Genomic DNA, 25,560 nt, shown 5'->3' with positions numbered 1-25,560 from the left:
TTGACTATGACTTCTGAATATACAAATGTTAAATATGATATTTTTAGGTAAATACTGTTTCTTTTTTTAAGTGAGATTTATTATACATAGAAATTTGCAGAATTTGCAATATATAATCATGTTGTAGTAGTGAGGGTTCTCAGAGAAACAGAACCAATAGGATATATATATAAAGGGAGAGAAAAGAGATTTGTTTTAAGGAATTTGTTCAGGTAGTTGTGGGGGCTGTCAAGTTCAAAATCTGTAGGAGACTCAGGGGAGAGTTGATGTTGCAGTCTGAGTCCGAAGGCAGAATTCTGTCCTTCCTCAGGGGACCGCCCACCTGCATTATAGAGGGTAATCTGCTTTACCCAAAGTCTACTGATTTAAATGGTAATCAAATCTAAAATATAACTATAACAGTATAAATATAACAGTATTATACAGTAATTATGAGTATATTTGTTATATTAATATTATAAAATATAACAGTAACATCTAGACTGATGTTTGACCAAAAACTAGGTCCCATGACCCAGCCAAGTTTACATAAAATTAACCAACATATCCTGTTTTTCTTTTCTTTTTATCCTTATTACAAATTATAATTTGAGAAAAGTACATAAATCATAAATGTACTAGGTAATGAATTATTACAGTTTAACTATCAAGTCAAGAAATAAAATTGTAATTTTTCTTCCTTCAAAAATATTTATTGATCACTTACACAGTAAAGATTTTGAGAGGGATAAAAGACAAATCAGATAGTAATCCTATCCTCACAAGCTTTTAATTTAACAAGGAGAGAATAATATATACATTACTAATTATAATAGAAGATTAAATGAAAGTTTCCTGGTAAGGTTATAGATAAAATGCTATAAAAGTTCCAAGGAAGAAGAAATTACTTTGGAGTAAGATCAGGAAAGAATGTTTAGAAAATCTGGGCCTCAAAAGGTGGGGTTTGAGTAGATGAAATGCAACATGTCTGTTATAATTCTTGTTATTTATAGTCTTAAGGCTTTGTATGTATGCATATATGTATATTATATAAGTATAATATTCTGAAATATACAGTATGGGGGATATTATATAATTAAATGGCATTTTAAAAGAATACTTTATTCCTCGATTTAGAATATTCTTTCCTCCCACAACTAGTATTATTTGATTTCTTCTAATCTGTTTAGATTTGACTTTTCCTTAAATACCAGAATTGGGTTTCTGTTTAACTTGATCAGGCAGATTACCAGAAGTCAGTGATTATTCTTCAATTACTCACAGTTTATTATCCCTCAAGGTCTACTATTCAAATGTACAGTACCTGTTGCAAAGTAAGAGAGCCAAAACTAAGTGGAATGGAATTGATTGGTTCTGCTAATGCAGTTGCCTTTCGTTATGATAAAACACTATAAAACCTCTTGGGGGGGGGGTCTGTCAGTATTGTTGCCATTTCACGTTAGAAGAAAATGAGTTTATTGAGAAACTATATAATTTTATGTATCTACTGTCTTTTGTAGATTATTTCCTCAGAAGATAACATCAATAAGTATGGGTTATCCTTAATTTAATGTGTAAAAAGAGGATAATAGTACCAAATTCAGGATGATGTAAGGATTAAGTAAAATTATCCACATGAAGCACTAGGTAACCTATCTGTCATGTAGCAAGAGTTCAGAAAATGGTAGCTACATGGGAGTTAATGACGCTATCATTATTATTGTCTACATTGACACTTGGGATATTCTTCTAAAATGCAAACCTTAGTACAGACAGTCCCCAGTTTAGGATGGTTCAGCTTTATGATGGTACAATTTCTATTTCAGTGGAAATCGTACTTAGAATTTTGAATTTTGATTCAAATTCAGGAGAATTGCTTGAATCTGGGAAGCAGAGGTTGCACTGAGCCAAGATCATACCATTGCACTCCAGCCTGGGTGACAAGAGTGAAACTCCATCTCAAAAAAATATAGGCTTTGCATTAGATGATTTTGCCCAACTGTAGGCTATTGTAAGTGTTCCAGGCACATTTAAAGTAGGCTGTAAGGTTATATCTTATAACTCGGGTAAGTTATAATGTTCAGTAAGTTAGGTGTATTAAATGCATTTTCAATTTATGATGAGTATTTTGGGATGTAACCCCATCATAAGTCATGAAACATCTGTATACTAAAAGACTTATGATGGCTTTTAACTGCTTATTGAAACAAGTCTAAATTTTTTGATGACCTGGAAGCAATTATTTTTACCTTACCCTCCCTACCCTTATATTTCTCACTGTAGTTTTGTCAAATATACCTGTACTCCTCCCCAGCTCCATCCCCCATCTTTACCCTCATCTCCTACCACACTGATGCCCAGGGCACACTATGTGTCCAGCTAAGTTATATTCATTATTCCCGAATGCGCTTCTTTTTCAGGCCCATGTTGTTACCCCAATAATGCCCATCTCTACTTTTTCTACCTAACATACTCATTATTCATGACCCAAATATCCTTTGTTTTTTTAAAAAAAAAAAAAAAAAAAAAAACAAAACTCCTTTACTATGCAAAACTATTGTTTACACTGCCTCAAAACATTTTGTTATAGTACTTACTGTATGTGTACATATTATCAAGTCTTACTTATCCTTGTTTCACTAACTTCAAGCACAGTGCCTAGCCTATGGTAGATGGCTAGTAATTTATTGTAATAGAACAAGGTGGATGTATTTATTATCTGTATTTTTGAAGTTTATATTTAGCAGGGATTTTTTTTTTTTTTTTTTTTTTTTTTTTTTTTTTTTGAGACGGAGTCTCTCTCTATTGCCCAGGCTGGAGTGCAGTGGCACGATCTCAGCTCACTGCAAGCTCCACCTCCTGGATTCAAGCAATTCTCCTGCCTCAGCCTCCCAAGTAGCTGGGACTACAGGCACATGCCACCACGCCCAGCTAATTTTTGTATTTTTAGTAGAGATGGGATTTCACCGTGTTAGCCAGGATGATCCTGATCTCCTGACCTCGTGATCTGCCTACCTTGGCCTCCCAAAGTGCTGGAATTATAGGCTTGAGCCACCACGCCCGGCCATGGATTCTTTTAAGAATGAAAAACCCCCAAATATTTTTTGTAGTAACTTATAGTTTGTGATTTGTATTAGACTAGGCTACAACTCTTAAGAGTTTGCTGGGTAGGTAAGAAGAGGAAACCTAGGATCAGTGAAAATTGCCTCTTATACATGAATAAGCTAGACTAGCACACATACAAGGGTTTTTTATTTTGACTACTTAATCAGTAGTATATTTTTATTAGAGACCATTATCGTTTACTGAAGATAATTTTCAGACATCATTAATGAGGGTTTTCACTTCATTTGGGGTTGGGAGATCTTTTAGGGAGAAAAATGAGCTAAGACACCTCTGACTTGATGGCAGTGGCAGATGGCTTGGGGAGGATACATCTTGGTGTCCCCTCCAAGAAGGAGGCAGCATGAGGCTGAGCCCTGAAGGCTCACACTTCCTGCTGTAAGGCAAGGAAAGTGGTAGCAACAGGAGAGCAGTAGCGGGAAGCAATAGGAGTCTGGATACTGATAAGGTTTCCAATTTTGCTGCTTTAACATTTGTACCACCTATGTTAGTGAGTCCATTAGGATCTCTTAAAATTTTGTGCCATTTGTTCTTCATGCTTTCCATGAACGTCTTAAATATCATGGACAAATTGATTAGTTGTTAAATTGATTAGTTGTTAAGTCAAATTGATTGTTAAATCAACTAAGATGTATAGTTATGGTCATTCTCTTCAAAAGAAGAAAAGATAATTCTTCGAATAAAATGTCTCACCAGCTAAGTGATCCAAGTTTTGTGGTCTTTGAAATGCTTACAGCCATTGTGCTACTGGTAGTAACCATTGTAGTAGGATCGCTCCAAGAGCAGACAAACATTCTTCTTTACCTAACAATCTGTTCCGTAATTGGAGGATTTAAATCTCCTGTATTCAGCCAGCCGCGATGGCTCACACCTGTAATACCAGCACTTTGGGAGGTCAAGGCGAGCAGATCACTTGAGGCCAGGAGTTCAAGACAAGCCTGGGCTATATAGTGAAGCCCCGTCTCTACTAAAAATATGAAAAATTGGCCAGGCATGATGGCACACGCCTATAATCCCAGCCACTCAGGAGGCTTGAGACATGAGAATTGCTTGAACCCAGAGGTTGCAGTGAGCCCAGATTGCACCAGTGTACTCCAGCCTGGGCAGCAGAGTAAGACTGTCTCCAAAACAACAACAACAAAAAACCCCTGTATTAAAGACTGGCATTACAATTAAAGAACTTTTTGCTGTGCTTGCACATCCGCTTGTCATGGGTTTTGCTGCCAAGTCTTGTAGTCTTTGTAGTCTGTGTATACAGAGGAATTATTTAAACAGGGGCCCCATATGTGTGCCACACTTCTCCAGTGACTCTAATATATTTTTGATTATGTCAGTTTTAATTTATTTAGCTATTCTTTTCAAAATGGCAGTATATGCCTGTTGATTATGTTACTGTGTGTGTGTGTGGTTTTTTTTTTTTTTTTTTTTGAGACAGAGTTTTGCTCTTTCACCCAGGCTGGAGTGCAGTGGCGCCATCTCGGCTCACTGCATCCTCCACCTTCCAGTTTCAAGTGATCCTCCTGCCTCAGCCTCCCAAGTACCTGGGATTACAGGTGCCTGCCACCACACCCAGCTAATTAATTTTGTATTTTTAGTAGTGGCAGGGTTTCACCATGTTGGCCAGGCTGCTCTCAAACTCCTGACCTCATGATCCACCTGCCTCGGCCTCCCAAAGTGCTGGGATTACAGGTGTGAGCCACCGCGCCCTGCCGATGTTACTGTATTTCAAAGGTACTGCATACCTGTAAAGATGGTAGTTTTGGTGTAGCAAATCCATGTCCTTTCAAAAAGCAATAAATGTGAATCTCTGATATGTAATAACTTTGTGATAATAGTAAAGAAGGTTTATTCTGTCTGAAAATAGCATTGTCTCTTAATGGTCTCTAGAGACAGTCTTTAAGGTTTTACTACTATTGACCAATAATTACTTACAGTTAAACTGTGGGAGCTCACCAAAATGGCTTCATTACATGGCCAACTTCTATTTCGGTTAACGTTGTTTTAATTCTAGAGATATTTTCAATTTTTATCTTCTACCAAGAACTTAATGCACTAATGATAAACTTAAGCAATTTGGGGTTATTCAGCAATAGTGATATAGACCAAGTAGGACGGTAAAGGTGATTAATTTTAAGTGGGAGAGGATAGTAGGGTGAGAGAATGGGATAGAAATTAGAGGAATGGCTTTACTATGGAAGAATTCTGCTAATATTTCAAAGACACATGGGACTTTTCTAGGCAGATATGGTCAGGGAAGAGTTTTTAGGGGTAAGAAGTGGGCATCGAGGCATAAAAGTGTGATATGGTCAAGAGATAAAAGGTGTTCAGTACTGCTGGATGATATAAAGGGAAGAGCAGTAGCAGATAAAGATCAAGAAGTAGGTCAAAACCAGATAATATAGTCAAGCAGAAAGAAAATCAACATAAATATGGTTTTCTAATGCTACTGATTATTTTATGGCAGCCAGTGTCTAAGGTAACAGTTCCTTCTGCTTTTGTGTGTTTTTTACCTGTTGACTAGCGAAAGTTACAGCTTGAATTTCTTATTTTTCATTTTCTAGCAGAGCCTTTCCAAAATGTTTATTGATCATTATTTTCATAAAGTCTTTTTTATGATAATTAGTTAAGCAATAATTGCCAGGCTAATAGCCAGTATTGCATTTTCTCAATGAGACTAAAAAGGTCTCTAAATGTTTGGTAATATTCTTACGTATGTATCATTTTTAAAAGTGCATCTGAGATTTTCATATTTCTTATGATAGATTCATAATAGACTCTTCATTCTTGCACAACAGTCCTTTACACTTTTCCTATGAGATACTTTTATACAATTAATTGAGTTTTTACACATTATTACACTTTCACACGTTATTGATGAATAAAGTGCTTTTGTCCTAGTCTTATAATACATTGGCTTCATGGCAACAACAACAAAAATACCAAAAGAAAGCATTACCACCATCTTTTCTGTTTTGTCAAATTTGGTGTAGCAGTGTGGTCCACATATGCCAATCCGGACAGTTGGGTCATATCACAGTGCAAGAGAAGAAAGAACTCCATCAGGGCATGGACAAACTACAGTATTCCCTAAAAACAACCAAACTTGAAGTTTACTTCTATCTTTATCAGCTTCTCATCTGTGCTGGAAGAGGGTTTTGGTTTTTTTTTTTTTTTTTCTGTATTAAAACCCTATGATGTTGCAGTTAGTGATGACTGTGCACTGCTTCGCTCACATTATTGTTCACCACACCTACTACATAATGTACAAGTTTTATTCTACTCTTTGTTTAAATATGAAAATAACTGCAGATTCAGATGCTATTTGGGAATTTCAAAGAGCAAAGAAAAAAGGATGTAAAGCTGAAATTAGTCTTTAAACATGTTTGACATAGGAACTGAAGTGCTTTTCATTCATTCTTTTCATTGACTAAACATAGGCCTTTCGATATTAAATTTTTAATAACAATAATGGAATTAAAATTAAACTATGGGTCACAAATCTATCCATTTTCTCCTAACTGCTGTTCCTCTCAAACACTAGAATACAGCCTATTTAAATCTTAACTTTTGCTTGCCAAACCACTGTTACCGTCCATCTGTTCATGCCAATTGTAAAGAAGGTTCAGTTTGTAGTGAAGCTTTGCATTTCACATAAGGTATGTGAAGTGAAATTTCACAAGGGACATGATGGATCCTGATTCTTAGTGATAAACCTTTGGGGCCATCAGGGTTGGCATATGGTCCAGTATGATATGAAGGCTTGGGTTCCCTGGCTTCACTTCTTTGGCGTGAAGCTGATAAAACCTGGCTCTTGAGTATTATTTCACTGGACACCAATCATGGGCAGCAGGAACTGCCCATTTAACTCTCTGTGGGAAGGAAGCCCAGAGAGCATTCACAATGGTACCATTGTCGAGTTGCAAACTGCTCTGAACAGCTTGACAGCACTAGGGAGGAGGGGAAGGAGTTGCTTTACTAATTGCTGTTCAGAAAAGAAGCAAAAATAGCTGTTGCAGAACTGATGTTTCTACATTTACTTAGTCTCTTGATAAAAATGTTGACTTTTATTTAGCACGTAGCTACTATCAAAAAAGAAGGCAAATGAATATAAGCAACCACCTGTAGTAATTCCTTATTAACATGCCATTATCTGTTTTTAGCCCATTAGATTATTGCAGAGCAAAAGTCAGTTTTGCCTTATGTTTTTTTATTAGATGAAAATAAGGAACTTTTTATCTTCATAAGAATTTAATTGAGGTGAAGTGGATAAAATCATCACATTCACATGTCAGATAAGGTTATAAATTTGGTTTAATTTACTTTTTGCTTTTTAGGATTCCCAAATACCATCTGAATACATATAAACGATATTAGTATAGAAATGTAAACTAAATTTCTGCGTAACACAAGTGCTAAAATAATCCACTAAAGATAAATTAGTGAGCATATCTTAAGGTTAAATGCCGGATTTATCATTTAAATGAGTAACTCATAACTATTTCAGTCGTGTATGATTATCTCACTCACTGAATTCCCTCTGGTTGGATTTTTTTAAATGTGCAGGTTGTTTCCTTTTCTATGAAATATTGTATGCCCTGATATTTATATAAATACTTCTCTTGGACTTTCTGTTTTCTTCTAGTCAGCTTTATCAGCAAACAGTTGGGTAGTTCTGTTGCAAAGAAACAATGATCTACAACCTGAAAAAAAAATTAATGCTTATTTTCAGACTCCAGGGATTCTGACCCCCATAGATGATTCTTTCTTTTCAGCTGAAATGAAGTTGACTAAATTATATTGCAGCATTATAATTTATGCAGCATGTTCTTAAATAGGATAAGGAAGAGGTATTTTAAGAAACCTTTTAAATCTGTAAATTTTTTTAATGGGATGCTCTTGCTAGATTTGGGGAAATTCAAGTGCATGTTTTGTAAAATCAGTAAATCTGTAAAATTTACTAGTATTTCATATCCTGTGTTCTCTTAAGTAATTTTAGTAAATGGGCACCAGTGCAGTATTTCAAAAACAGTAATTCATTGAATGCCCATTCTTCCTTTTACTGCAGAATAGATTGTATTTAAGTCAAGATTAATGGATAGATTTTGATGTTAAAGTCCAGTTCTAAGCCTATCATTCCCTGGAGGCATATAGTGCATTAGTTTAAGCCAATGTACTGCTTATCATAGATTCTATGACACTGTCTTAAATGACAGTTTACTGTACTTTGTTTCTACTTACTATGATAATAAAATCACTTTTTTTGTATTCCCAATAATGATAGCACTTAAATAAAATCTTAATTAAATTAGTGCACATTTAGGTAGAGATAACACTTAAGTAATTGTACACTGTAAAATTTCACTTATTTGGTTGTTTTTTTTTTTTTTTTCCTTTTTGTAGTCTTCTGACAGGGTCCAAGTAGATCTTTCCAAGAATAAGAGGACATTATAATTTCATTAAATGAGAGAACATTATAATTTCACTAAATTTGAAATCCAGATAACCTAGTTTTTGTTTGGCTTCATACAACTTTCATGAAAGTGGAATAAATATATATATATATACACACACACACACACACACGCACACACACATATTGGATAATCATATTAGTGCTTTTTGAAACCCACCAATGATTATTGGATTATTAAATCAGGAAGGATTTTCAGAGCCTTTAGGTAGGTTTAAATTTTTAAGCCTATTTATTTAAGGTTAATCTTTTTAAATGTATTTACACAAACTTTGGTGGAATTGGGCTTATCAACTTTTTACTTAATGTTTTCATTTAGTAATTGACTGATTTATGAGCAATTATATGTGGTCCAAATTTTATTCAACTCCAGCTTTCAATAATAGGGCTATCCTCACACTGCCTTAGCACCTGTTATGGATTTTGAGTCATCTGGCAGCCCATGGGACTTAGATAAAGAAGTACCAGGTGTCCTGCCTGTCTCCTAATTGAGACGCAGTGAAAACAATATAGACTTGGCAATATGGTTAAAAGGATGGATTAAAGCCCAGCTTTGTCTGCTCTGACAAATCACAGCTTTTCCTTCATGGTGTAGATAGTATCAACTACTAAAGAATTTCATGAATATAAGGCATCTTAAAAATAGACAATAATTTGTCATAACCTGTTGCAGACTTTCAGAAGAATTTTTATTAACATAGTATAAGCAATATTAATAACAAGATTCATGCAGTTTGTTTAGGGGAATTTTATTTTTTACTACATGTGAACTAGACTGCATGTTTCTGGAAGAAATTAGTTAGAGTAGGAAAGAAATGGAGTATCTTTCCCTCTGCCAGATCTTAATTTATCAGATCTTGCTTTATAAAGTAAGCAGTATAGTTTGCTTTCATCTTATAAATGAACAGTGTATATCAGTCCATGAGATACTAATTACCCTGTGTATTCCGGAAAATTTTCTACTTTACTACCAGTAATAACCATGAGATCCTTGAGATGTACTTGCAAAATATATCTACCCATATGCTATGTCTCAAAAAAATTCTTATTTTTCATTCTTTTTTCAAGATCCTGTGTAATGATATTGCCTCAGAATGTTTAAAGATATTTCAAGGCCTTTTAAAACTGAAGTGCCAAATGTGGTTTGTTTTCAAATTTTTATTTTAGAATATGCAAGGGGTTTTACTGTGTAAATAGTCACTAATGTATAGTAAACTATAGTATAGCAAATAGTATTTTACTCTACTATGTAAACAAACACCTTTCAAAAATTGCCAGTCTTAGAATTTAAGCTAATATTCATTATTTTGAGATAACTAAAAGACCTAATATACCTTTGCTTTTTCACCACACAACACCCAGGTCATTGAGACTAGATGTAGAGAGAGCATTGGACTATTAATTAAAAGACCAAGATTCTAGTCCCAGCTCTATCCATCAGCAGCTTTGTTTATCCAAGCAAATCGCTGTACTCTCCATTCAGGCAAGCCTTATTGCTGCCCATAAACATTAGTAAAATAAACTAATTTTACCAAGCTTCTTGAAAATGATGGATGTATCTTTCCTCTAGTTCAAACTGTCCTAAATATTCTCAATAAATGATGCCTTGTCTTGGGATAACCTCTTTCAAGGTGGCCTTTTTAAAAACCTAAATATTTAACATTTTTCAAGTGTTACTCTTCAAGGATATTATTACTTCTATTCTTATGGTATACAGAGCAGTTTTGTAAATCTGTCTAAAATGATTTGAAATTACACTTCATTTAATTTTCTCTGTAAAGATTTTCTTATTCTTCCCTTTTTTCCCTTCTCTATAAATGGCCACTTAAGCAAATAGAATTAGTTTGACTAAATTCATTGTCTTATACCATTGTAGAATTTATGAAAAAATTTTAAACTTTAAAAAAATTATCACAACAAAGGGGGAAATGTTTGTTTCAATGCTAAATTATGAGTTATAATTACATTGCCTAAAGAAAAAAATCTTTCTTTAAGATTATGAGGATTTAAATAAGTAATTATCAATTTTCTTTTCTCTTAATGTAATACTTTACATATTTATACATTGTGCTTTATTTACCTTTTTTTTGGTTCCAGAGAGGGCCAGCAAGATCAAGGGGCATGGTAAGAACCAAAATCTTTCTCACAAGAAAGATTCAAACTCTAAATCCATTTCTAGCAAAGTTCCAACTATATTTGCCCCAAAAAGGTTTGCCTTTACGGAGCCATATGGGGATTAGAGGAAAGGGGCTGTCAGCATAACAGACATCTCCCAATCCACTATCGAACCAACTTTATTCATTCCTCCTAGAAGATATGAACAGTCATTGAATACTACCAGGCCCTGTGTTGGGTGTTGAAGACATAAAGGTAAGAAGACAAGGTCTCTGTCCCTGTGGCATTGGTCTCACCACTAGCCTGTAACCACAAAATGGACAATTAAAATATCAATAACATAAGTAGAATGGCTGGATTACTAGTCTCTAGAGTGAAGAAGTAACATTGAAGAACCACCAAATCTGCTCCCCGAGAACTGGGGACAAAAACTATTTCTTAAGAAAGTGTATTTAGTAGACGAGCAAGCCTAAGAGCTCTCTAAGGGGGGCCTGGCAGGTGGGTGCTTTGCAGCAATCTTCAAGATGTATGATGTAGAAACTCACCATAGCCAATTTCAGGCTATCAACCTTACAAACTTCATGAGTATTGAATAATTTACTCTAATCTGCTCTACTTAAGTAGTACTCAGATTTCAGCTACTTTAAGTTACAACTCAAATATGACTTAAGTTGCACTCTCCAAAAAAATTTTTTAAATCAGTAGGCACCATTTCTAAGTAATTATTGGAACGCTCCCTCTTCCTATGCTTACTATTCTTGGAATCTTCTGTCTAGAGAAGGGAGATAAAATTCCTAAGTGCTGAAACCACAAAGAAGCTATAGAAATATATGAGTGTGGGGAAGTGCTTACTAAATTAAGAATTTCAGAATGGGCCTTAAATTCCTGAGACTATGCCATTGAGCACAGATATAAACACTTTATACTTGTCTTTATTTTAAAATGAGCCAATCTTTTTTCTTTAGGAAATAAAACATGAAACCTGAACTTGAAAGGAAAATAAGCAGTTATACAGATCTTTGACATCTGCTTACAAGTTGTAATTTTTATAATTCCTTTTTGTGAAAATTACACCTTATATTCATTATTGTGTATAACGTATGTATACACATATATATATATACACACACATTTCCATTTCTTTCAGACTAGTCACAAATTAGACTTGAACTGAATGTTTATACAGCCTACTGGTTGTGTCATGGAATTACAAAACTGAAAGCTTTCCCTTTTCTAACACCACAAGCAGTTCAGAATTACCAGATTAGTAAAATTATTGTGGAGAATGAAAAGTGTTGCTTCTTTAAAGCCAAATCTACCTTTATCTATTCTTCTATGTGTTAATGAAGTTGAAATACTTGATACTACATAACCTTCTGCAGTATCTTTTGTCCTTTTCCCCCATGAGAAATCAGTTTCCTTGCATCAAAATAAGTCAAAAGTCCCTCTCTCTGTACATGCCACAAACAAGAAATATTAGTAGTATTATCAAAGAGTTCTTGCACATGAATACAGGTATATTTCTTAAATTGACTTCAAAAATTGTCCTCCTAGAGACAGCACCTGCTATTTACAAAGATGTGAGCCAAAGGTCAAAATAAACTATTTCAGGACAGGTGTCCGGGCACTTTGTGTTACCCTGTATTTGTATCCTTTATCTTCAACACCCTATGAAGTGAGCAGGTGATGGTATCCTTGTTTAACTTACAGATGTATCCCCATTTAACATACAGATAAATTATGGCACAGAAAATTTATGCTTATCTTTCCAGGATCAGTCTGAAACTGAACCCAGTTTCTTAATAGCTGGTCTTGAAGCTTAAAATCAAGAGTAATAACCTAAAATATGTAATGATGTTAACTTAATGAATTACAGATTAGATTTAAACTTATTTCTTTACACTATAGATGTTTTGTTCCCTTATTTTTAGAATAGTAATATTCCTTCCCCCCTTTTTTCCTTTTGTAGAAAGCGAAAGGAGGATTAGTGGATAATTATTTTGCTGTGATTGCAGCACCTGTGTGTTATTTTTTTATTTTTATTTTTTGATTGGCTAGTTCTGTATTAAAGAGCTAAAAGTCTCCCTCATCACATGGTTTTTATTAGCTAATTTTGGCTTGAGTTGTTTTAAATTTACAACCAAAATCTGCTTACTTCAACTTAGATTTGTACTTTAAATTTTTGTTCTGAATTTCTTTGTTTACCTTCACCTTTTTATCATCCTACCCATTTCAGTTTTTTAATTTCAATGCCAGTGGCAATGTGCACTCACCATATAAAACTATAGCTTAAGTTGTCCTGTTGTTGCCAGCTGTGGAGTTTGTGTGCCACTCAATGTATATGTACTAATGACTCTTCCCTAGAGAGAGGCCTTTTATGGAATAAGTGTCTAACCTATTATAATGAGATATAGGAATTAACTACTTTGGATGATTACAATTGCAGATTCTAACAGCACTGTTTGGAACTTTAATCATCTCAATCACAAAAAGCACCTCTTTGTGGACCCAGGACTGTGGTTTAAGTGCTTAGAGTTTATTATATTTCCTTAATACATGTTTTCGGAAGTAAAAAAAAAAAAGGGGGGGAGTAGGGGAAGATGTATGTCCTGTAGATTGGGTTGGCTTGTTTTCATGTTGTTATTTATTAATTTTGCTACATCAAACTGGGAAACTTATAAAGATCATTTAGCTTTTAGAAGGTGATTTACCTTAGATATAATTATTTTACCAAGCTAACAGTGTTTCCTGTAGATGACCCCCCAAAAAGGTAACTTACCTAGTAAGTGATGAGCACTGTAGTTTTTTCATTTAAATTCAACCATTAATGATTGCTTCCCTTCACTGTGCCACCTAGACTTGAACTTTTAAAAATAATTTTAGAAAGCATTGTTTTCATTAATGAGATTTATTTGATTTATTGTAAATTTCTTAAATATATTTTTTATACACAATGAATATGTTATATCTGGATAATTTTAGTTTTGTACAGCTGTGTATTAGAGTTTTTTCCATTTTATAAGCTTCTTTTTGTATAAGGAAGTAGAATTAGTCTGCAAAATGTATTTTAGCTAGATAATCATTTTCTTGCTTTGATGAATTTACTGTATTAGAAATATCCTCCCTTTAGAAATATTAACATTTGCTTTCTTTCTGCCTAATTTTTATATAAACTCTAAATATAATAAGGTAAAATATTTCATTTATAGGCCCTCTGAAAGTAGAACATTTTTAAAAGCAGGTAGGTGTCTCCACCCTACTTTTCATGAAGCGTTTTACCCATTCAAGCAGACTTTTAAAAACAGCTTGTTTTGATAGCAGACTGTTCTCCTGTGGGCCTTCAGCCTTTGCTTCCTGGCAGCACCTTTGGTGCGAAAAGAGAGTGATCAATTGGAAGACTATCAGTGCCAGCATGCATAGAGTGATAAGTTAACACACCACTGGGAATTTCTAGGGCCCACCAAGATACTTCACTTCTAATGTGCTAACAAGCTCATTTTTCTACCTCTTGCCTCTTCAGTTATTTTTTTTCTCAGAAGAGCTTAGAAGTTGAGTGCATCAGGCATAATGAAAAGCTCTGTAGGAGGGAGAAGCAATAACCCCATTTTTCCCTTTTCAGCCAAATAGAAAATTAGTTTCTGGTAATACACAAAGGCCAGTATTTTTTGTACAAGGGGCACTGCTGTGAATCAAAGGACTCTATTAACTGCAGAAAATTCGGCAGCTGTGAATCTCCCCCAATGAAAAAAGTACTTTCCAACAAGTTGTGAGATATGTGGTATTATTTAGATTGTACCATCAGTTTCATCCTCTTCCATTTATAACCATATACCCCCTTTAAAAGTGTGCTATATTACTTGTTTATGTTAAGACTCAAAAATGTCTGTATTATCCTCATGTAAAATCCTTGATGCTGATCATTTTAGTATGCATCTTGTCCTGTTGCTTCCCACCTCAGAAGTAAAATTCTTTTGAAGTTCATCTCCAGTATACAGAATGGAAAGTAATAGATTGCTAGGAATTGGGATTCAAGGTTATTTTCATATTTGATACATAAGATAAATTGTAATAGAAGCAGATAAATTATAATATAAAAGCCACTTAGCAAAAGATACCACAATCAAAGTCCAAGTGCATAATGAATATAGTCTTGCCTTTAACTCTCATACTTTTTTTTTTCTCTTCTTAGTAAACTTGTAAATATAATTAACTGGCCGTGGTATCTCCCATTGAATTATTAAAATTATCTTCCTTTCAAATTATTTTTTGGGTCTTGTAGGCTTAGTCTACAATTTCTAGAATTGTAGAATTGTATAGAACTATATAATAATTAAATAGCAATTTTTAAAAATAAGGAATTTTGAGGGGAAATATTAAAGTGGACTTTGGGGAAAAAATTCAGTGGAAAGAAAGAAGAACTGGTAGACAAATCTTTATTATCCTTATTTAAATGTCTTATGTAAAGCCTGTCAACATAGCACACTGAGTACCACAGGGAAACTTTTAAAAGTTTTAAAAGAAAGGTTAACTGATTTCTCAGTTCAGGAACTATACGACATGAAGTCAGCATGTGAGTTTTTCCTGATAATTGTATGTTGCTGCCTGCTGCTCTACATTTTGACAGCCATTTCCATAGTTGCTTTCGTGAACAACAGAAATATTCTCTCTCTTTCTCGCCCTCTCTGTGCTAACAGCACAATCAGGCCTGCTGAAACAGGAAGCCTGGAGTGGGTTGTTCAAAAGCAACAACACTTCAAGGTACTGGTTGCTTGTCAATAATATCAGAGAAGAAAATGTGGTGAAAGGGAACTACAGTATTTTTCTGTCAGTGTCAGTGCCCTGGAGATGCTTTGTTAGACAGTATTTAGGAGTCCTGTGGACTCTTTGCAAATATTCCTGCTTGTTTCAGTGTTATAATTGACTAGGTATTTTTTCCCAGCATACAGATTCAGCTATGTATTTATCTTAACCACATGGAGTTATTCGAGGATTACAGCAACAGTAGTCTTCCATTCAAAATGAGAACAATTGTTGAGAAAATGCAGGGATTTTAGAAAAAGAAGAAGATATGTAGGAATTTTTCACAATAAATCTTTACAAATGAAAAACAGAATTTTGGACATAGTATCTTAAGCAACATTACGATGTTTATTGCGTGGCTTTTGAGAGTAAATCTGCAGATGTGATTAACAAGATAAGATGAGCCCAGTCTGATAGAAATTTCAGCCTAGACTCCTGATAGAAATTGAATCCTTTCTCAAGTAAACTGTTGATCTCCTTCATTTCAGCAGTTTAGTATTATTGTAAATATTATCTAATAAATGTCTCCTTGTTAAGCTGTCATTTATAGTGGGATCATGAAGAATAAACTTACATTAAAAACTATATTTTTGCACTTTAAAAATCCATAGTTAATGATACATAAGAATAATTAGTGAATAATTCTATTTATTAAGAAGTAATGGCTTAGCAATCATAGCAGTCCTTTTTGATAAGATTTTTTTTCCAGTATAAGCTGCACTTAAGTTTATCCTTAACCAAAGGAAATCAGCTATGAGGAGAGAGCACGGTACCTGCAAACAATTGTCCAGCACCACTTAGAACCAACAACATTTGAAGATTTTGCAGCACAGGTTTTTTCTCCAGCTCCCTACCACCATTTACCATCTGATGCCGGTAAGATTAAAAGCAAGTATTAGTTACTTGTTATTGAAACTTGAAATGCAGTACCCTTTTGTTCTAAAAACTTGCTTGAAAAAAATTGTAATCATTGAAATATGAATTTTGTATCACTATTTAATATTTGAATTTGGCCTATAAATTTGATTTATGGTTTCTTTTACCTAAATGCAGTTCCTTAAAAGGTCAACAATCTTCATAAAAGTACATGTACCACATTTTATATGAGCTAATATTCAATGACTCTTGCATCTTCTGGAATCACTTCTGAAGTATCTGCAAAAGAAATACAAGTTAAGCATGCACTCTGAACTTTAGAGGATCAAATTTTATGGCCAAAAATATCACCCTATCATCTCTGATTTTACAGATAAAGCTAAAATAACTGGTCTAGATTTAGAAGTATTTGATATTGTAATTCATGTTATAATAATTAAAGATTGTAAGAGGGTACTGCATTTTATGATAATTTTGAAGAAATCAGTAAGAAAATAAATGACTCGTGGCCTTCCTATTCTGTAATATCTTGCACTCCTTATGATTGTTTCATTTATTTTCCCTCTTTAGATCATTAAATATCAGTTCTGTTTATCTGAAGGTAAGACAAAGTGTCAACCAAAACACCCTCTGTTCTTCTCCCATTTCCTTTTTTCAAAATTAGCAAGCTCTAAGCTTGTAACTTAAACAATAAATAAACTTAACACTGTCCAGTTCATACTAAACATTTCAGAAATTGTCACTAAATTTTTTCCAGTATTACACTGACTAACCCAGGTCTGCATGAAACACTAACATGGTTTGGGGATAAAAATAACTAATAATAGAATCCCTTGGTTGAAATTAGTTACACCTTGTTATATTGACCTTTTTTTTTCTGTTTCTCAGCATGAAAAAGTAGTACTATTGAACTGAAGTAGTGTGTCTTTGTATTTTGTGATGTGTTGCATTGTTATGGTATATCCTAACTCATCAAATGATAACTCTCTGTGTGCCTTGCACTTCACTAGGCACCTAAAATACAAAGATGACTGTTGTAATGGTATTCAAGGAAAGCAGGAAAAGAGAACATAATATGCTTGAAGTTTATCATAATAAACCTTCAAATTCTCTTTATATTAAATAAGTTTTCTTTATATTAAATAAATTCAAAAGGCACAACACTTCTTTTCTAGCCTAATTTATTTGGAAAAAAGTTACTGTAATTCTCAATTGAGATTTAGTTAGTGAAATTAAAGCTTCCATTCCTGTCATCATTAAATTGCCATTAGAAAAATAATTTTACAAAAAAATTTAGATCCCTTTCAGATAGTATAAAAGACCTGTAGCAAAGAGAAAACCGTATTAGACCAGGTTGAATCCTTTGAAAGAGATAAAATGTCTAAGATTCACTTTAATGGATTGACACTATTCAAAATTACTCAGTTTGGCATTAAAAAAGATGGTAAAAGAGAAATATTAAAAATTAATGAACAGCAAAATAAGTATATCTGGCAGTTTTATTGTTTAATAATGGAGAATGTCTGATAAAATGTCAGACTATATTAAAAGAGATATAAATAACACTTGTGTATCATATAGTCAAGCTATAAATTTCACAAGTGAAAAATATTGATAATAGAACCACACTTGGGCTAACTTTCCCCCTTAAATTGATAAAGACTGTTCAGTTCTCATGTGTCGTCGTTTACCAGCTGTACTCTTTCGTATTTGTCATCTTAATGTTCTCCCCATATTTTGCATGTTATCCTGCACATTTGGCCAGGTATTATGGAAGTGAGTAGTGTTCTCACTTCTGAGACATTAAAGGATGCTACAGCAGCCAAGTCAAGGTTCTGTTGGCTTCATTTTTAATGTGTCTTACAAAATTATTATGTAAGTTGTTTAAAATAACACTTATGATTGTCTAAATAGTAGTAAAAATGTGAATTTGAACATGAACCTAATATTATGGTATACATTTTTTTCAGTTACTTTTTAAGAGTTGTCACTGCATTTAAGAACCATTCTCTAATTTTAATATGCACTCTAATTTTCAAAAGGGTGTTTTTGCTTGTAAATAACTTGTGCCAGTATTACTGAATACATTTCTATATAAGTTTTTGCAGACTTTAATAGTTATGACAGAAATTTTTATCAGAGTGGTTCTCAGTTCAACACAAAATAAAAATGAAATATTTACTCTTACAGTAGCAAAAACATAGAATCTGAAAAATAATTTTTTTCCAGTTATCTCAAATCTAAATTTTTCTGTCATAAATCCCATACATAGAGAGCTCCCTTTAAAGTTATATGTCAAAGTGGACAGAGAAGACATAAAATGAGCTGCATAATAGCAGTTTGGACCTGACTGCTGGTTTGCAAAAATGACATAATAGTGTAAAGTTTTTAATCTTTTTTCTAGCATGAGTATAAAATGTGTTCACCACATTGAGGAAATGGATTCATAATTGCAATTGAAAATCAACTTTAGATATCCTGTGCACACCCTGTGTATAAAAAATAGTAGTAATCAATACTAATGTAGTCATTTGAAATTAAGTTTTAAAGAAATGCCAGAATGGTGATTATATTCTGTCTAACCAACCCTATAACATAATTATATTCAGTGGAGTAGTATAGAAAAATAATATTTTTCTAAGATTTCTTAATTTGGTTCAAGATTATCTAAAACCCACTTTCTGGTTAGCGGTAACGTGCATATCAACTGTGGTGACATTTAAATCCGAGAAAACATTTTTCCGTGTTACTTTCAGTATTATTAAAATAGATATGAAAGATTTTGGTGCATCATAGTTGATCCATAAATTTCATAACTGTATTTTCTCAGAATGTACTGTCTGTGGCAGTAGACTGATACTTAAGGGAAATTATTTTTATCCCTAAGGTCATTGAGGGAAATATCGTGATGTCACACTTTGTTGATCTTTCATAACTACGTTAAAATATTATTAGATTTTTCTTGTCTTTTATTTTTAAAAAATTACAGGAAAAAATCCCTTTATCTTTGTCAGGCATGTGTGTGGAAAATATCAAAAGTTTTTAGTGACTTCTTAAAGTTTTTTCATATTTACAAACACCTCTCCTTTAATTATAAACTTTAAAATGAAATTACTGCTCTTCTTGGCCAGATTACACTGTTTGTTCAATATGTACTTGTGTCTCCCAATATACATTGTCTTTTCAACATCATCTTTTTTTATTTTGTAATAAGAGAAATTCTAGAATGCCAACAAGAAACAGGATCCTGTTTTGCTGAAAGTGTATAGTAAATATTAATTGGTTTAACTTTCTCAATTTCAACATAAAAATATACTCATAATTTTTTGGAGTATTATGTCTTTACGTTACAGATTTTAGCTGTTTAACAACTAAAGGGTTGATAGGTGTTTCTCTCTGTCTTCATATATACATAGATATACATTCACAAACATATATCTATACATACATAACACTTTTTATAATTACTTTTGGAGAATATAGGCATTCCTATTTAAAGGAATATTATAACATTAATAAAATTGAAATATAATTTTTATGACACCAAATTCAGAGATAATCCACAGTGACTATGAAAACCCAGAGTAGTATGTAGTCTGCCTTCTAACCTCAGTTGTGCTGTTAATTTGCAAAATCTATCTTCCCATATGTAGATAGGATGGGATTTATGATAGTCAGATCTATTTCTTTGAATCTTTGAGTGGGATGGATCATCAAAATTTAGCCATTGCTTTAGATAACCTCTTTTAGCTCAATGTCCTTCTTTAAAAGTTATTTAAACTACTCAGGCTTTGAAATGTTCTGAAATAAAATATTTTAGCTCCTTAGAAGATAGTTATTTTATAAGTATCTTAAATATTAGTAAGTGCCAACAGAAGAATTAGTTTCCTGCAATATATAACATAAGCTATAAATTTGTTTATTTAATAATTTTGTTTTTGTTTTTGTTTTTTTGAGACAGAGGCTGGAGTGCAGTGGCACAGTCTTGGCTCACTGCAACCTCTGCTTCCCGGGTTCAAGCAATTCTCCTGCCTCAGCCTCCCAAGTAGCTAGGATTACAGGCACACGCCACCACTCCTGGCTGATTTTTTTATTTTTGGTAAAGACGAGATTTCACCATGTTGGCCAGGCTGGTCTCAAACTCCTGACCTCAGGTGATCCACCCACCTCAGCCTCCTAAATTGCTGGGATTACAGGTGTGAGCCACCATGCTTGGCTAGTTAATGTTTTTAAAAACAGATTCCTGCTCATATTAATTTATCATTAGATTAGCCTGAAATTATAGGCAGCCAGATATGTTCTGTTTGATACTTTGAACTTGGAAATTTGGCTTATATGTTGTTGACCAAGAGGCAAGTAATAATCTTAAATAGGACCCACTAACCTTTTGTGATGACTGCTGATTCAGTTTCCACATAGAACATTCATTCAGATGTGAAATTTTTGTAATGAAAATAATAAAATAATAATTGTGCTATTACTGAGTGCCAGACACTGTGCTCAGTACTGTACGTACATTCTCTCATTTAATCTTCATTGCAGTTCTATGAAATTTAAAAGAAAAAAATGCTTACCCAGAGTCACCTGGTACTTTGTCAAGCTAGTATTTCAACTTAGACTGATGTGACTTCAGAGGGCATGATCTCAACTATTACAGTTACCCATTTAGTCTAAATATTTTCATCCCCTTCCTGCTGTTGATTGAGAGAAAGAGAGATATTGCCCAATAACCTGTCATATTTACAAATTATAAATTGTTAAAGATTTTTATTTTAAGGGTTTTATTTTCCCACCCATTGAAAAATCTTTTTTTTTCCATGTATCTTCAAGGTTGCCAGGGGGGAAGTATGAGCTTTGGAATCAAACTAATCTGGATTTAATTCCTAGTTCTGCCAGTTGTTATCCATATAAATGCAAATTAATCAACTCTTCCAATTTTTTCATTTCCAAAATTTTCATTTACAAATTTTGTCATTTGTAAAATATGACAAGCTTGGCATGATTTATTCTAAATCTAAAATACTAGTAGTTCTTGAATGTTATCTTAAAATGAAACCACATGTTTCCCTTTATTTCTCTACTATTTTAAATTGTTATTTCCCGGCCAGGCATGGTGGCTCACGCCTGTAATCCCAACATTTTGGGAGGCTGAGGCAGGCAGATCACTTGAGGCCAAGAGATCAAGACCAGCCTGGCCAGCATGGCAAAACCCTTCTCTACTAAAAACATAAAAATTAACTGGGCATGGTGGCACACGCCTGTAATCCCAGCTACTCAGGAGGCTAAGGCAGGAGAATCACTTGAACCCAGGAGGCAGAGACTACAGTGAGCTGAAATCATGCCACTGCACTCCAGCCCGGGTAACAGAGTGAAACTCCCTCTCAAAATAAATAAATAAAAATAAAAAAGAAATTGTGTTATTTCCTTTACGATATTCAGTGCCATCCATGCTAGTCTTAATAACTTATCAACTCCTTTAAAAATATTAAAAGCAAGGTTATTTGGGTAGCCTTTAACCTTTAATATAAGGTTGTATTTTATAGAACTATCAACATAAGAGAGAATAAATTTCCCTCAAACTAAATTTAATGGTGTGTTGTGCGTTTCACATTTGAACAATAATATTTTGTATAGGTGGTCATTTTCTTCAAAAATATTCCTCATTTCTATCCCTTCCTTTCTAAACCTCATCTGTTCTGATTCAAAATGTATCAGCTTTTATTTTTCTGTTTAATAGCCTTATTATGTAGCTATACTTACTGTGCACCTACTATGTGCCAGTATCTTTGCATATGTAATCTTAATCCCTGTGACGACTTGACAAAATAGCAAGTATTATCTCCATTTTATGAATACAAAAATGTCTCAAGTCAGTTTGCCCAAGATCAAACAGATGGTAAAGTGACAGAGTCAGCATTTAATCTAGGACTGTCTAACCTATGCCCATGTTCTATCTAATACATCACATTGTCGCTGGAGTTCAGTATTAATTGAAATTGCTTTTAAAGATACAATATTTTATAGGGCTATATTTGCCCAATAATTAGCAGCTTTAAAGCAGTCATACCTGTCATCAAACAGTACAAACGAAACCACAATTAAAAACAATCTTTCAAGCTCCCTCTTATAATCCCTATAGATCCCAAAAGTCATATTTATTATGTTAATTGTAATAATAGTTTATTGTAATCGATGTGCAATATATTAATCAATTTATCTCATCAGATTACACAATCTGTGTGAGCACTGTAAGAATGTTAGTAACAGATACAGTATGCACAAACATAGGAGCTCATATGTACTCTTAAAACCTTATCCTTGAGGATATATTAATAATAGAAATAAATCAGAATTCTTTATGACTCAGGTAGTATAAATCAACAGGTAGATTAGGATGTGAAATGAAATGTAGGTTGTTACTACATTTTTTACATCTAAAATTGAAGTCTTTCCACTGTAAATTATTTATGGAGTTTGGGAATGTTGAATATATACCACAAATATAATTTGCTAAATTGTTAGGAAGTACTGATAACTATACACCACACACACTAAAAATCCTAATTTGATTCAATTGAGTGAAGGAAGATTTCACTTTGAAGGCAGTGAGGAAGACATGGAAGAATTGTTTTTGAAGAAAACATTCTTTGAGTTTGTCATAATGTAGAGCAGTGCTCTCTCTGATAAAACCTTCTATGGTGATGGAAATGTTCTATATCTGCACTGTCTAATGTGGAAGCTGCTAACTACATGTGGCTGTTGAACACTTGAAATGTGGCTAGTGTACTGAGGAACTGAATTTTTATTTAATTCATTTTAATTCAATAAATTTAAACTTAATGTGGCTGTGGCTACCACATTGGACAATGCAGCTCTAGAGATTTTATGTCTGAGTGATTAGGATAACATGCCACCAGTACAGTGAACACTTTAAAAGGTAGATATTTACAGAATCTCTCATAGACCTTTTTTCTTCTTTTCTTTTTTTCCTATTTGAACTTGTTTTGTTAGTTGGTAAGTATAACATTTGAATTTACAAAGCATTGTCATTGTGAACCATCATCCTAACTCATTGCATGCCCAATTATATTTCATAATAAACACCTTTATTCCTCTCTCTCTGCTCCTCAGTTAACACCTATAAAATTCTGCACTTGTGTCTCTCATATCTGTTATCTATCTTCTCTTTTGCTCTCTCACTTCTGCTTGCTACTCCATTTCTTCATTCACAACAAAGAAAGAAATGCAGTGATAGTTCTCTTCCTCCCAAAACCTCCGCTAGAAAACATTGGCCATCTCAAGGTAAACAGCAGTGGGAGGGCCTCTCATGATGGCCGGGAATGATATGCATTACCAGAAAAGCATGAGCTACTACTGCTCTTCACTTTCCTTCTGCCATCCATCTGCCGTGCTTCCCTAAAGGGGGCCATGGATTCATATTCTCCCATAAATTTTCCAGTATGGGTCCGCTATGAACCAATTCAGATCTTCAGGAAGAGTAAAGGTGAACAGAAATATGTTTCCTTCTCCTTGTATTTTGAAGGCCAGTCTTATTTCAATTAGAAAATAATGCTGGAAAAGTTACTTTGAGAAGAAGGGCAATTGACCTAGATTATGAGTGACAGGATATTTTTCCTTGGAAACATATATTTTTTCTTAAGTATAACTCTAACATTTGGTCTTAAGAACATTTTGAAGGCCGAGTGTGGTGGCTCATGCTTGTAATCCCAGCACTTTGGGAGGCCCAGGCAGGCAGATCACGAGGTCAGGAGACTGAGACCATCCTGGCCAACATGGTGAAACCCCATCTCTACTAAAATACAAAAAAATTAGCCGGGCGTGGTGGTCCACACCTATAGTCCCAGCTACTCAGGAGGCTGAGGCAGGGGAATCACTTGACCCCGGGAGGCGGAGATTGCAGTGAGCCGAGATTGCACCACCGCACTGCAGTCTGGCGACAGTGAGACTCCCGTCTTAAAAAAAAAAAAAAAATTGAAGTGTTCTACAAAGACATATTCTCAATTGCTTAAGACATCTCAATAGGATCTTCACCCCTTATTGAACTTTTTGTTTTTCTTTATAAACATCAGTAACTTCAGTTTAAGCACAAACATTTCATATATATGAACGTGCTAGCCTATTTCCTAGTTTGAAGTATCAATGAGGTGCTACATTTGCTAACAAATATGCCAAAAGTCTCCCTGTAAAGTAAGGACATGTATGTATACAGTTAAACTTGCAACCTGTGTGGTGTTTTTGTTTGTAAAACACATAAAGAAAATTTTCATGTACTTAAGACCCATAAAATCTGGATTAAAATGCCTTAAAATATCCAGAATTTCTTGTTCTTACTCTGTTTTCAGATTTTTTTTCTGAAGGACTTTTAGTTTTAATGTGATTTTAATCAATTACTCATTTTGTTTAGGAAATATTTGAGAGCCTACAATGTGCAAGGTTCTGTAGTATTGCTGCATATTAGAGAATAATAATTTATAGAAATAAAGTACAGAGATGAAAAACTACTTTATAAATGACACAAAGAACTTTCCTATTTGATTTTGTTTTACTTCTAAAATTGTGTATCTACTAATTCTACTGGTTACCTGCTTGCTTATGATTGAATAAGATACCTGCAAAAGTTTTTAAGTTAATGAAAACAAAAGCATTGTTTATCTCTTTTACATTAAGACATCTTGGGGGAGTCAGTTTGCCCTTTTTTAACTGACATTCAGATGAGAATTCTTGTCCTCCCCTCATACACAAATTTATCTTGCTCCTTCTTAAAGCCGTATTTAAATACCTAGCATGTATATGATCTTATATTGCTGAGTTCCTTTTTTTGTTTTGTTTTGTTTATAAGGGCATCTAGTGAAACTGACTTCCGTTTTGAAACCCGTGGTTCCAAAAGTGTTTGGAACTGTTTGGTGCTGTTTTTCAAGTTTGAGTAGTGAAGGCCCTTTTCTTGGTTGTACCCTGAATCCTAGAGATAGGAATTGGTCCTTCTCACCTGCTTCTTGACCCCTTCCCTGCATGCTAATGGTGCTTTGGATCCTTGTTCTTTCTGGCTCAAAGATTTTGCTTCCCACTGCTTTTTCCAGGGTTCTAGCCCTGGGAATGATGATTGGCGCTTTCTTGCTAACATGAGCCAGCAGATTGCTGGGTTTTAAATACATTAGTAGGCTATTGTAACAAGCAAG

General features: G+C 33.9%; 1 protein-coding gene across 8 annotated transcripts in view; it reads left to right on the top strand.

Annotated features, from left to right (window-relative positions):
* Positions 1-25,560, top strand: part of RALGAPA1 (Ral GTPase activating protein catalytic subunit alpha 1) — a 276,648-nt gene that overhangs the window by 249,618 nt on the left and 1,470 nt on the right. For 4 of the 8 annotated variants that reach the window (XM_007986490.3, XM_037983898.2, XM_007986496.3 and 1 more), the window contains 2 exons: positions 16,239-16,363; positions 16,934-16,964. In XM_007986490.3, the coding sequence (XP_007984681.1) occupies positions 16,239-16,363; positions 16,934-16,941 (133 nt within the window). In that variant the 3' untranslated portion in view covers positions 16,942-16,964. The remainder of the gene's footprint in view (positions 1-16,238; positions 16,364-16,933; positions 16,965-25,560) is intronic. The other 4 variants (XM_007986488.3, XM_073010932.1, XM_007986497.3 and 1 more) reach the window with 1 other exon arrangement.

The sequence above is a fragment of the Chlorocebus sabaeus genome, chromosome 24 (assembly GCF_047675955.1).
Source record: "Chlorocebus sabaeus isolate Y175 chromosome 24, mChlSab1.0.hap1, whole genome shotgun sequence".
Lineage (NCBI taxonomy): Eukaryota > Metazoa > Chordata > Mammalia > Primates > Cercopithecidae > Chlorocebus > Chlorocebus sabaeus.
This window is presented reverse-complemented; position numbering and strand designations above follow the sequence as displayed.